Genomic DNA, 13,068 nt, shown 5'->3' on the forward strand with positions numbered 1-13,068 from the left:
AGTTATAGCATCTCCGCCCATTGAGGTGTCCTGGGAAAGACCCAAAAGAGTCATTGTCTCTAGCATTGTCCTTATGTAGGCAGGAGTAAACACTGAGTTGAGTGGGAGAATCAAGGGCAAAGCAATTTTGTACATGCGAATGAATGATAACTTGCTCTGAATCAGCACTAGCCACCTTTTACTCCCCACGTTTCCACTCCTCACCCCTAAACATATTTTTGTGAAATATCACTGAGTTCATTTGGAGCCAGATTTCGATTTTGGCATATTGTGGATGACCCTGGATTTTGTTTGTATTTTTCCTTAACACTGTAGATCTATGCGTATGTCTTTGAAAACATCAAGTCTGTCCGACTGGAGGCCCTGCTATTATCCTTGCTGAGCATCGTGGTGCTTGTTCTCGTTAAAGAGCTGAATGAACAGTTTAAAAGGAAAATTAAAGTTGTCCTTCCTGTCGATTTAGTTTTGGTAAGTATGAAATCAACACTTCGCATTCTGCCTTCCAGGGTTTGCCAGTTGTTGGGGTAACCTGCAGAGGTTCACTATATTGTCTACAGAACCCACAACTATTCCTGTCTCTCATTAAAGGCAGGCTAATTTTGCAGGGCTATACATTAATGTAAGAACAGGAAACATTTTGAGTCAATAATTTTTAAAAAAGGAGGCACACATGCTTTCAATTTACACGGCATTTCTCATATGCTTGTAATTTTTTTACATAAATAATAGAACCTATAGCTTCAGATTTTAAATAAGGAGACATTTCTAAGGGTGAGACTCAGAAGATCTCTGGAATGATTCTCCTAAAAGCTATAAAAAGTGATACCCCATCCCACTGATGTGGCATCTGTATGATATGCATAGAAGTATTATCAGTTAACAAATGTCCATTAGTGATTGATAGAGTTATTAACACCTTTTTTACTGACCTAATTTTGCTTTTTTGAAAGGATACCCATGACTTTCACGGGCCAGAGCTGGTTCTCTAAGATATTGTTTTGTTGTTGTACCTGGCAAAGCAATGAATTATACTTTGCATTAAAGTTTAGTGCATTAGAATGCATTTTGAAATTTTAAGAGGCTCTAATGAGGACTCTTAATTAGACAAAGCATACGCTGAAAATAAAATATTAACACAATCACAGCCTACTAATTTATCATTAATTGACTTTAGTTTTTTAATGGTCTTTGGGTTACACATGTACAGGACAAGAGGTATCTAAATAGTTTCACCTCTTGAAATATTCAGTTATATTGCTGAACGGTATAGGTTTACATAAATGTGTAAGCCTAGCACATTGGAAACTCTCTGAGGACTGTGACATATTTCTGTAGAACTGAGATGGATGGCCTCTCTCCAGAGCTAGACCTTGGATGATTCTCTACTCCTGATAATTTATGGAGATCCGTGTAACATATGTGATCAATATAATGTGTGTGTGTTTGTGTGTATTTCAAATAAGCCATAAAAGTGGAGGGGACTATAATTATTAACTTTCGCAGCGAAAATTGTGAAACATTCCATTTTATTCCAAAGTCCTAAAGGTATAAAGAAATCTTATTATATCTTGGGAGGCTTTACGTAAGTTGCCTGAAACCAAGAATTGAAAATAACGTTAGGTAACAAGGCCCTTGAGCTGGTAATAAAAAAATTACTTATTCAATGCAAAACTAGTAAGAATTATCTTTTATTCTTATATTTAAAAAAGAGGTAATTCTTACACAAGGTTGCCCTGATATTTGCAAGAGCCAAGGCAAAAGTACTAATTTGGGCCCCAATACTTAAACTGTATAGATCAAAGTGTTAAAGAAAACAGGTTTTGTTTTCCTAGTTTGACTAAAACATCTTAGTGATTACCTTGAAAGGTCAGAAGAGAGAATTCTCTTCTTCCTTCGAGTTCTGCCAGACAAAGGCAGCCTGGGGAGAGGCAGTTCACTGGGCTGCCCTTCTCTTCTTACTCCCACTCTGTCTCACCTGAAGGAAGACTCATAGATATATGTGTGGCCATTCGTGTCCCAGTATCCAAACTCCAAACACATCCTCACTCTTCTACCACCAAAACTGTCCTTTGGCCTATTTACAAGCCACATTGGGAGGATGAATCTAGGGGAAAGACTCTGTGGGCCATTTGGGGTGGAAACCATAGATTCTTGAGTATCCAAAGTATAGTCCAGAAAGACGGTACAGGCAAGCTGGGCACATCCCTTCATCCCTACAAAGCTCTCATTGTATGGGAAGGACAGCAGGTTGAGGAGGGCTGGATTAGAACCCTCTAAAACACCGGACCTGCCTGGACATGTATCCCATGTTGCACAAGTCTAAGGGCAGTGCTGGTCTTATACACACATATAATATTAAAATACTATTAAAGACAGACCAATGACTTGGCTGATAAAGGAAGTTTAATCACGTGAAAGAAATACAGCGAGGAAATAAGATGTCTGGAAGCCAACTCAGTGGCTTAGATTACTTGATTGTAATATTGGCTACAAGTACTGAACCTTGTGTGTTCTTCCATTTTCAATAAGGAACCAATATTCTGTGCCTAATGGTATTTTCTTTTATATATCACAGTATTTTCTGACCTGATGTAAATATTTCTTGGAAATTATTAGCAATTAAATTTATTAATTGTCTTAGGGATTTTTGAATATGTGAATACTTCTGATTCTAACCTAATAGCCTGAATTTTTAACTACTGCTATCTTCACCAGAAAACACTGTTATATCACAATACTTATTAGGTTTAACAGTATCATCTGTATAGTTTTGTTGCCTTTAAAAAAAATTCTCAAGGGTGTTTTGCTTTTTGAATCTATTTGTTGTTTTAAAACCCTCTGTAAATTTGGTTAAATATCATCACAGAGAACAGAAATATACAGATGGAGAAAATCCCTACAAAATAATGTTATTGGGCATTAATTCTCAAATATGCCTTAATTTGCTAGTGTGATTTTGTTAAACCTTTTTTTCTGGCCATGTATATGCTAAATTGGTATTTTAAACAGATAATTGGTGTGCCTCTTTTTGATTAAAACAAAAGCAACCACAGTATAGTGTATAAGTAGATCTAAACTGATACCATAATCATGTGAGATTTCCAGTACCTATTAAAACATCAGAAGAATAAAAAGAGAATGTGAAAATGGATGGAAAATATGAGGGTGGCATGGTAGGAAAAACAAAGGCTGAACTGCGTTCTGAACATGCATTTTTCAGGTGATTCTGCATACAGGCAGAGGATACTTGACCTTGCTTATCATAGCAGTGTAGGGCACCTTAGACTCCACCGGAGGTAACTTTAAAAACAGTAGGTCCAGCATGTTATTAACTCGTATATTTTGCTTCAAGAAATAGTAAAAGTTCAAAATTCAAAAATTTCCAAGGGAGACTGTCAATCATCACTGACTACTGACCTATATAGGAAAATTAATGCAATTCCTCAAACTCCTTAGAGGTTGGTGTCATGGAGGGAAATCGTGCTGTGTTATGAGGCACTCCCTCACACCCTGAGACACAAGTATTTAAGCTGGTTATGGTAACTGTACACACACATACGCACCTATATTCTGTTCTGTGCCCCTTCAAAGTCAGACATAATTGGATCGGCACATTGGGAAGGATATTAGAAAGGCCATATTGTTGGATACCATTTAATTTTTTGAGGCTGCAAATCAAGTGCTCTCAAATTTTAGAGGGATTTTTTGATTTTTAACATTTTCTTAATTTTTAAAAGTCTGTGCAACTGTGACATGACTCTTGACAATCATGGGGCACATGAACAATGTTTACTTTTAAAAATAGTTTCAAGGTGTTTGAAAGGCCAGTAATAATTTTCTTTTTCTTTTTTCAAATGGAACCACACAGATTATTGCTGCATCATTTGCTTGTTATTGTACCAATATGGAAATCACATATGGATTAGAAGTAGTTGGTCATATTCCAAAAGGGTAATGTAGTCTTTTTCTTTCTTTATTTATTTTTTGTTGGTTTGTTTTTGATGAAGGAAAGGACTTGGATTAGGTGACTATGTATTTCATTTCTTTCAAAGGGCCTGGATAGGACAAAATTCTAATTAATTTCTATTTGAAAATAATAGGAAGGAACAATACACATACGGAGAAAGAGTAACTTCTTAAACTGTTTGCCTATTACTAGGGAAGTTGACAACTATTTTATACAGCCTTGCTTCAGGTAAAAGATTTGGAAATATTTACAAAGATATTATTTGGAGAAAAAAAGGGGGGCATTGAATTTCCAAATTATAGTCATGCCTCTGGGATTTATTGTTCCCTATTCCACTCACATGTTCTTATGACTATTTTTATTTCACCTTATACATAGTAAAAGCACACAAGTATCATCTGAAATAGCAAGCCCACACATAGGCCTGGATGATGTATAATGGTGAGGGAGGGTGGAAGTAAAGAAGAGGGTATGGTTTCTTAAAGCCTTCCTGTGGACACTAAGAGGAAGGTTAACATGAAATGTTGACCCTAAAGGGCAAAAAAAGATCCAAATATAGCCTGAAGGAACATAAAGACATCTTAGGGAAGAGAGGGGTATGTTATGAGTCATTCCCTCTTTGTGGGCTGTATATACACCAGTATTTATAAATGTGTGGCAAAGTTACAGTTGTTGACTCCTCTGTATTTTTATCTTCTATTCCCAAATTTTGGTTTCTAATTACATTAAAATGGAAGAACAGTAGAAAAATTCTCAGAGGTTAACAAGATAATTTAAAAAAATACTGTCTTTAGGGGCGCCTTGGTGGCTTAGTCGGTTAAACGTCCGACTTTCACTTAGGTCATGATCTCGCGGTTCGTGGGTTCGAGTCCCGCGTCAGGCTCTGTGCTGACTGACAGCTCAGAGCCTGGAGCCTATTTCAGAGTCTGTATCTCCCTCTCTCTGACCCTCCCCTGCTCACGCTGTCTCTCTCTCTCTCTCTCTCTCTCCTAGAAATAAATAAAACATTTAAAAAAATTTTTAAAAATACTGTCTTTAGCCTTTATGTAGATACAGGTTATTATTTAAGTCAATTTGGGTTTTCTACAGGATTCTCTACTTTTCCACTTTCAAAAGTCAACTTATTGTTTCTTTCTAGGTCAGCTTATTGTTATTAGTAATTAGTTAAGTTCAACTTTTAGGCAACAGAAATTCTTGTACTTTGAAATGGCAGCACTTTTGTACATCATATTAAGATATCTTAGGGCCTGTAATGTTACAGATCAATTTCTCTTGGGGGTAAACTTTAATAAGTGGATAAAAAAAAACCATGCCTCTCCCCCAACTGCTTTATTTTTCCTTTATTTTGAGTGACCTTTTTAGACCCATTCTCTTAAGAAATCATAGAGTGTGGCATTGAAAAGAGACAGTGAACCCCAGCTCTACCATTTACTTTGTGACTTAGATACATTACCGAAACTTTCTTGAAATGTTTTCTCTGCCAGAGGGCCTGAGTGGCTCTGGGTCTGCGGTTGTGGGGACAGTTAAATGAAACTGCTAATTGAAAGGGCTGAACATTCCACTTTCATGCTAGGGATTAAGTCAACATGAATTATCTTCCCTTTTTTTCCTACCTTTTCCCCAGAGGGATTTTTTGTTTGTTTTTGAAGAGGAAGTAAGTCTTCCCAAGTACCATCAGGGATATAAATAAACAATGATACCTTGGCTCAAATGTTTTTTAAAAGACAATAAGACAATGGCTGGGTATTAGTTGAAAGAAATTATTTAAGCAGTTCTTTAAAATTGAGAAACAGCTAGCTGTGGCCTGTATTTCACAACGGAGGGTAGATGGAGCCTTTATACACATTTTTCTTCACATATGTGACGCATAGTTAAGTGTACTATGAAAGGATTGAGTTAAAAACATAATTAAGATTATGAACTCAATGGCAAAGTTAGGGATTAGCTCAAGAATTACAGCTCACAGCAAACCATTGTTTGTACAACACTGTAGTACCCAGGGCAGGAAGTAGAGTCTCTAATGCCTGCCAATTACATATTTGGAAAGGTTCGAATGAAAGAGCGCTCCAGATTTGCTTTTGCTCTGATACAGAACATTTTCATTGAGTCAGAGTTTCTGTAATGTAAAACCTGAACTCCCTGGGCGTAAATGCCGGATGGACACATGGAGCTGTTGCCGTGCCGATCCTTGTGATTTTGCTTTTCTGCTAAATAATATTGAAAGCAAAGGGCTTCTAAGGACAAGGCTGCTGGGTTTTCACGGGTGTTTCACTTTTTCTGTGTAAACTTCATAGTCATTACCACAGTTGAATTCATTGCAAGTTGTTACAGAAATTACATAAAAGTTGATGACTTAATTATGGGTTTTCTCTCCACAGAATCCCTCCACCTAAAGCTCCCCCAATGAATGTCCTCTCTGCAGTAATCACTGAAGCTTTCGGAGTGGCACTTGTCGGTTATGTGGCCTCCCTGGCTCTTGCTCAAGGATCTGCCAAAAAATACAAATACTCAGTTGATGACAACCAGGTGGAGTACACCCCAGCCCTTCCCCACAGCTGTGGTATCGTGGTACTCCGTGCTCCCAAATCCTGAGAACGTTGAACTTACAAAAAATGTAACTTTCCTAAGTGTACAGCAATAATGGGTAGAACACAAAAACTCTCAAAAATCATTCATAGAAAGCTGAAAATCTGGCCTTAATGGATTGGTTTATAATATGCCTTTTTTTCCCCTAGGAAGAGGGACATCTTGATGTCCTTTTTGATTTTAGGAGGGAATCTACATATGTTTATCACTGCATGCTGACTTTAAAACATCAAAGTAAAAATAATACCAATATTACTTATTCTTGTTAGTAAAAAACTAAAGGGCGCAAGTGTTTATTCTAAGAATGCCAAAGAATGAACATTTTATTGATCATCTTCCTGAATCTGCTTCTGCTAGCTTCTTCTTTCAAGCCTTATGACCCTACATTCCTGCACAGGTCTGCAGGGACAGCTGTGGAATAGTGGTTAAGAATGGCAAATTACCTGTTTCTAAATCTCACTCTGATACTATGTGCCGTTAATTACTTCTGCGTCCCAGTTTTGTCATCTGTAAAAAAGCAGATTTATTCAGTTAACAGATGTGTGTTGGGCTCTACCATGTACCAGGCCCTGGTCCAGGAACAAGGGATCCAATGGTGTATAACAGAGCATGTCTTTCTTCATCTCAGATCCTCCCGGTGGCTTCTCGTACACAGTCAGATGAAATGCCTCTTTTCCAAGGCTTGCAAGGCCCTGTGTGACCTGCCACCATCCCTTTCCTCTGTGATTTCATATCCCTTTTATACTCTAGTTTAGCCATACTTACTGCCTTGCTTTTCCTTGGACCCACTAGTCATTTTTCTGGCTCAGGATATTTGCATTTGCTGCTCCCTTTTCCAGGAACTCTGTTCCCTCAGATATCTGCATGCCTCTTTTATTTCAGACATTCCCTTCTCACTGAGGCCTTCCTTGGTACACTAAAAGCTAAACACCAGGTTTTTCCACTCCCTTCTCTTTGCTTTTTGTATTATTCTTGTTTACTGTAAGCAGTCCCTAACTGGAGTGCCAGCCAACTGAAGACAGGCATATTTGTATGTTTCATTTCCTGGCAGCAGCAGAAACAGGAAAACTTGAGGAGGCTTTTGCAGTCATTCAGGTGACATTTGATGACTTGGATGTAGCAATGCAGGAGATGAGAAGTAGACAGATTATGGATTGGCTGTGGATGCCATCTGGGAAAAGGGGAAGGAGTCAAAAATACCTCTAATGCTTTTGGCCTAAGCAGTTGGAACTTGAGATGGGGAAGAAGGACCTGGCTTGGGATAGTAGACAGCAATAAACATGATTTAGTTATGTTTGGGATACGTGGCAGCCATCCGAATGGAGATGCTGAGTAGCAGGTTGACCATATGAGTCTGGAGTTCAGAAGAATGGTCCAAGCTAGAGATGTAGACTTGATAGTTGTTAGCGTATATTTGGGTAGCTAAGATCAGAGAGAAATGCTCCCATATTTGTGATTGGTTTGGTGAGAAGGAACCATAAAGATAATTGGGAAGTAGTGATCAGGAAAGTAAGAGGAAAATAGGAAGGTGTGAGATCCTAGAAGGATTAGAAGGAGCCATTGAGGAGGAGGAAGTAAGCAACTATCTCAGATGCCACTTTTAGGCTAAGTAGGTAGGAACTAATCACTGGGTTTAGCTTTCTGGGTGTCATTGATGGAATGGTGGGAGCAAAAGCCTTGACTGTTGTGACTTGAAAGATGGTGGAGAGATTGGCAACAGAGACAATAAATCCTTGTATTTCCCTATAAGGTGGTTACAAGCATTAAAGAGTAAAATGCTTAGAACAGTTTCTGGCTCATTGTAAGCACTCAATAAAAGTCAGCTATTTTTTTTTTTTTTTGTAATGGTTAAGTGACAACAAATGGGGAGAACAGAAATGGAGTACAGACAAGCCTCATCCTTTGACAGGATGAACCTGTGGTCACCTAAAGTTGATTGTGATTAAGTAATGGTATATTCTCCTATTATCCATCTTGTAGGAATTATTGGCTCACGGCCTCAGCAATGTGATCCCTTCATTTTTCTTCTGTATACCAAGCGCTGCTGCCATGGGAAGGACAGCTGGCCTCTACAGCACAGGGGCAAAGACACAGGTAATGTCACTTCAGAACAGGCCAAAGAACTTCCAGTTACTCTTTCTTTTGGACAGTTTCTTTTGGAGAAACTGAGCTTCTCTCTAAAGACCTGGAAATAGCTTCACTTCTTCAATTTTTTGGTCTCTAACTAGTTCGAGAAAGTCTGTCTCTCTCTCTCTCTCTTCTTATGAATGATCCCTCCAGAAGCAGAATGACTGCGAAAGCAGACAAAACTCCTGTATTTAGTGGCAGCTTGTTGGCAACCTTTGAATAAAGCTCCCTCTAGTGGTGCCGCTGATTTTGTTTTTGGCTAATCTAACCAGTCCATTTGTTTTTTTTGTTTTTTTTGNTTGAAAAAATTTCCATGTTTGTTCATTTTTCCTTTAAATGAAACGAAATCAATTATATGGAAAATCAGTCCTTGGCGCTGAAATTCCTGCCTAGAGAGATGTACAGGTATATACATGAGTAATAAGTCGTCTGTGCACATTTTAGCCTAAAGAAACAATTAGCATATATTTTTAGAAACTTAAATCAATTCAACATTCGTTGAGAGCCTGCTATGTACCTAGTATTATGCTGGGTACCAGTAAGCTGACAATGGCAATTATGAAGGTGTTGCTGTGATGAAGATGATGGTGATGGTAGTGTTGGTGGAGGCATATATTGAGTTATGTGCCAGGCACTGCATGTCATACTTGTTATATAAGTGAAGTCATTTAACCTCTAGACAACTCTGTGAAAGAGCTATAATTATTATCCTCAGTTTCCACATGAGAAAGTTGGGGAAAAGAGGGTTAAGATAGCTTATCCAAGTCACAGACCTGAGCGGCAGAGCTGGGATTTGAACCCAGATAGATGGACCTCAAATCTTGCACTTTTAAGTACTATTGCATATAAGAAAACTTATGTATATGTTAATATAAGAAATTAGTATTAACAGCTAACCATTTTTAAAACAATACACATTTATTTAGCCTTGGAATTGAATGAGAATTTGTAAAACATTTTATGTGATAATTCAAACATTTACTAGGGGTCTGCCTAGTAGACCTGCCTGTATGAACTTGGGGGCAAGTGGCAAGAGAAAGATGGGTAAATTGACATTAAAATAGAGCATATAGCTGGGTAATAAAATTACTGATGACTGTAGCATGGACTGGAGAAGAAACAGAGACAAATTCAGAATGTATAGCAATTTGACAGATAATTGCCACAACTTGTGAGCTAAGATGTGAGGTCCTCATTCAAGCATGGTTTACATGACAATTTGATTGGCTTTTATGCAGCTAGTGATTTCAAGTATAGGTTCACATACGTACTGGCATAAACACTCGCAAACTGTACTCTCAAATGTTTGTGGTCTGAATTTGAATGTTTAATGTGCAGTGTACTCAAGTATTATCCCCTACTCTGAAGATACTTCTATCATAAATTCTAGGATTCTTTTTATTTGTTTATTTATTTGTTTATTTTGAGAGAGAGAAGGTGGGGTGAGAGCACTGAAGGGGCAGAGAGAAAGGGAGAGAGTCACAAGCAGGCTACACACCATAAACACGGAGCCCAATGTGGGGGCTGAACCTCATGAGCCATGAAATCATGATCTGGGCTGACATCAAGAGTCGGATGCTTAACTGACTGGACCACCCAGATTCCCCCCACCCCTCCAATTCTAGGATTCTATACTAGTTTCCATCTGATTTCTCATGAGGGGTCATATATTCAATTTCTTCTCTTCATGTTTGGGCTAGATAAATAAACTGAGTGGCTAAGGGCATGGATTCCAGAGCCTGGGCTTGTGTTCTGGCTCCACCACTAGTGGCTGAGTGACTTGGCCAAGTAACTTGACCTTTCCAATCTAACTGGACTTGGACTGGGCCATCAATGTATTTGTTATAAGGATTATATGAGTTATTACATGCTTGCTTAGCCCAAAGCTTGAGCACTAAATAAATACTCCATCATTGGTAACAACCATTATTGATTGCATTGTTATTATTTATAATAAAATCTTTCCAGAACCTTTTGTTTAGCATTTAATATTAAAACACCCCAGTTTGACTGGTGTGCAGTGGGGCAGTTTCTACTCCAAGCTGCCCCTCCAACTTGCTGGGGATGTTGAGCAGGTTAGCATCTTCATTCACCACATGGACAAGAGAAGGTTGAAATAGACTCTGTGATATGTCTTCCCCCTGAGTGTGCATCATACCTAGAGTTTCCTTGGGCGTCTACTGCTTTGCCGATTACTATTTTGGTAATAACAAAACTGTCTCATTAATCTTTGTAACTTTAAACACTAAATGTCTAAAAGAGACAATACATTGAGAAAAAATGTAATTATTTTTAAATCTTGGATTTTTTATTTTTCATTTAAGGTGGGCATATATTTGCTCAACCAATGCAGTGGGGATGGAGAGGCACCTTTCTTGAGGCCACATGTTTGAATGATAAGGACAACAGAAATTTTCCAAGGACTTTTCTTTTCAGAGTTATTTTCTGCATGGCACTTTACTCTAGCCTTCAGAAGAAATGAAGAAATCTCACAAAACACAACTTCAGAAAAATAAATAAAGCTCAGCAGGAGAGTATTTTCTTGCTGGTCTGCTTGTTGAAATGGTCACTAATCTGTTCAACAATTCCCATTAAGTTGCACAGAGAAGGAATCTGACTTACTGCGCGTACCCAAGTCGAAGATGCTTTCCCATGGTAGTCATTTTAGACCTTTAACATTCCAACTGTTAAGTTTATGTGGGTATAACTGATAACTGACATGATTTGAAGAAGGCCCTGGGGAAGCCAAGTCCTTAAAAGCTTTGTCTTTAAATAGGCTATTTGTGAAACCAGTTTTCTGGGTGACAAGGCTTCACAAAACAACCCCTTATATGGCTCTATCTCTTTTAGGAACCAGAGTTATCCCCAGTAAATTAATCTAGAACACCTAAAAACTCTTCAACTTTTAAGCTAATGACAACTAATTAAAGGAGCAGAGGGAACCACCTTCCATTGTTAATTATTTCACCAACTGACTCTTCCTTATTCAGAAACATTATTAGGAAGCACCTGGGTGTCTCAGTAGGTTAACGGTCTGACTCTGATTTCGGCTCAGGTCATGATCTCACAGTGGTGAGACCAAACCCTTTATCAGGCTCTGTGCTGGGCATGGAAACTGCTTAAGGCTCTCTTTCTCCCTCTTTCACCGCCCCTCCCTTGTTTGCATGCATGTGTGTTCTCTTTTTCTCTCTCTCTCTCAAAAAAAAAAGAAACATCATTGATATTTCTCCATAGAAAGCTTTTTTAAAATGTAAATATGATCTTGTTACGTCCTCCTAAAGCCCATAGAAGGCTCTGCAGAGGTCTTAGTATTCATACCTTTATTTACCTACAAGGTTCTGGGTGCTTCGTTCTATAGCCTCATCTTGGATGCTTCTCTTCTTCTTTCTCAGCTCTGGGCCACATGGTCCTCCTTCCTTCCTGTGTGCCACAAGTTTCTGTGGCTGCCTCCCCTTCCCCTCTAAGTGAAGTCCTCCCATCCTTCAGATCTCACTGCCGCTTCCCAGTGCCCTCCCAACAAGTGCCCTTCTTCATACCCATCACCCCCTTCCCCTCTCCCCCACCTCCATCAGCCCTCACTTTGTTCTCAGCATTCTAGAGTCTCTCAGGTCTCCCTCTCTCTCCCCAACTGTTTTTCCCCTTCTTCTCCCCCATGGTCCTCCGTTAACTTCCTCNTTCTGTAGTCTTTTGATTTGTTCATTTTAGCCACTCTGACTGGCATGAGGTGGTATCTCAGTGTGGTTTTGATTTGTATTTCCCTGATGACAAGTCACATTGAGCATCATTTCATGTGTCTGTTGGTCATCTGGATGTCGTCTTTAGAGAAGTGTCTGTTCATATCTTCTGCCCATTTCTTCACTGGATTATTTGTTTTTTGGATGTGGAGTTTGGTGAATTCCTTATAGATTTTGGATACTAGCCCTTTATCTGATATGTCATTTGCAACTATCTTTTTCCATTCCATCAGTTGCCTATTAGTTTCATTGATTGTTTCCTGTGCCATGCAGAAGAGCTGATCTTGAATAGGTCCCAATAGTTCATTTTTGCTCTTGATTCCTTTGCCTTTGGGGATGTGTCAAGTAAGAGATTCCTGAAGTTGAGGTCAAAGAGGTTGTTTCCTGTTTTCTCCCCTAGGGTTTTGATGGTTTCCTGTNACTTCCAGTAGCACGATATATATTCTTTCATCCCCTTACTTTCAATCTGAAGTTGTCCTCAGTTATAAAATGAGTTTCTTGTACACAGCAAATAGATAGATTTTTTTAATCCATTCTGCTACTCTACGTCTTTTGATTGGAGCATTTAATCCATTTACATTCAGTGTTACTATTGAAAAATATGGGCTTAGAGTCACTGTGTTCTTTGAAGGATTCATACTTGTGGTGGTATCT

The 13,068-nt window shown here is 38.6% G+C and overlaps 1 protein-coding gene across 1 annotated transcript in view; it reads left to right on the forward strand.

The window, feature by feature from the left end:
- SLC26A7 (solute carrier family 26 member 7) overlaps nucleotides 1–13,068 on the forward strand; it is a 116,109-nt gene that overhangs the window by 61,803 nt on the left and 41,238 nt on the right. Inside the window, exons 5-8 of the mRNA XM_077771276.1 lie at nucleotides 316–468; nucleotides 3,869–3,951; nucleotides 6,346–6,493; nucleotides 8,534–8,647. Coding sequence (XP_077627402.1) covers nucleotides 316–468; nucleotides 3,869–3,951; nucleotides 6,346–6,493; nucleotides 8,534–8,647 — 498 coding nt within the window. The remainder of the gene's footprint in view (nucleotides 1–315; nucleotides 469–3,868; nucleotides 3,952–6,345; nucleotides 6,494–8,533; nucleotides 8,648–13,068) is intronic.

This window comes from Crocuta crocuta, unplaced genomic scaffold (assembly GCF_008692635.1).
Source record: "Crocuta crocuta isolate KB4526 unplaced genomic scaffold, BGI_CrCroc_1.0 scaffold235, whole genome shotgun sequence".
NCBI lineage: Eukaryota > Metazoa > Chordata > Mammalia > Carnivora > Hyaenidae > Crocuta > Crocuta crocuta.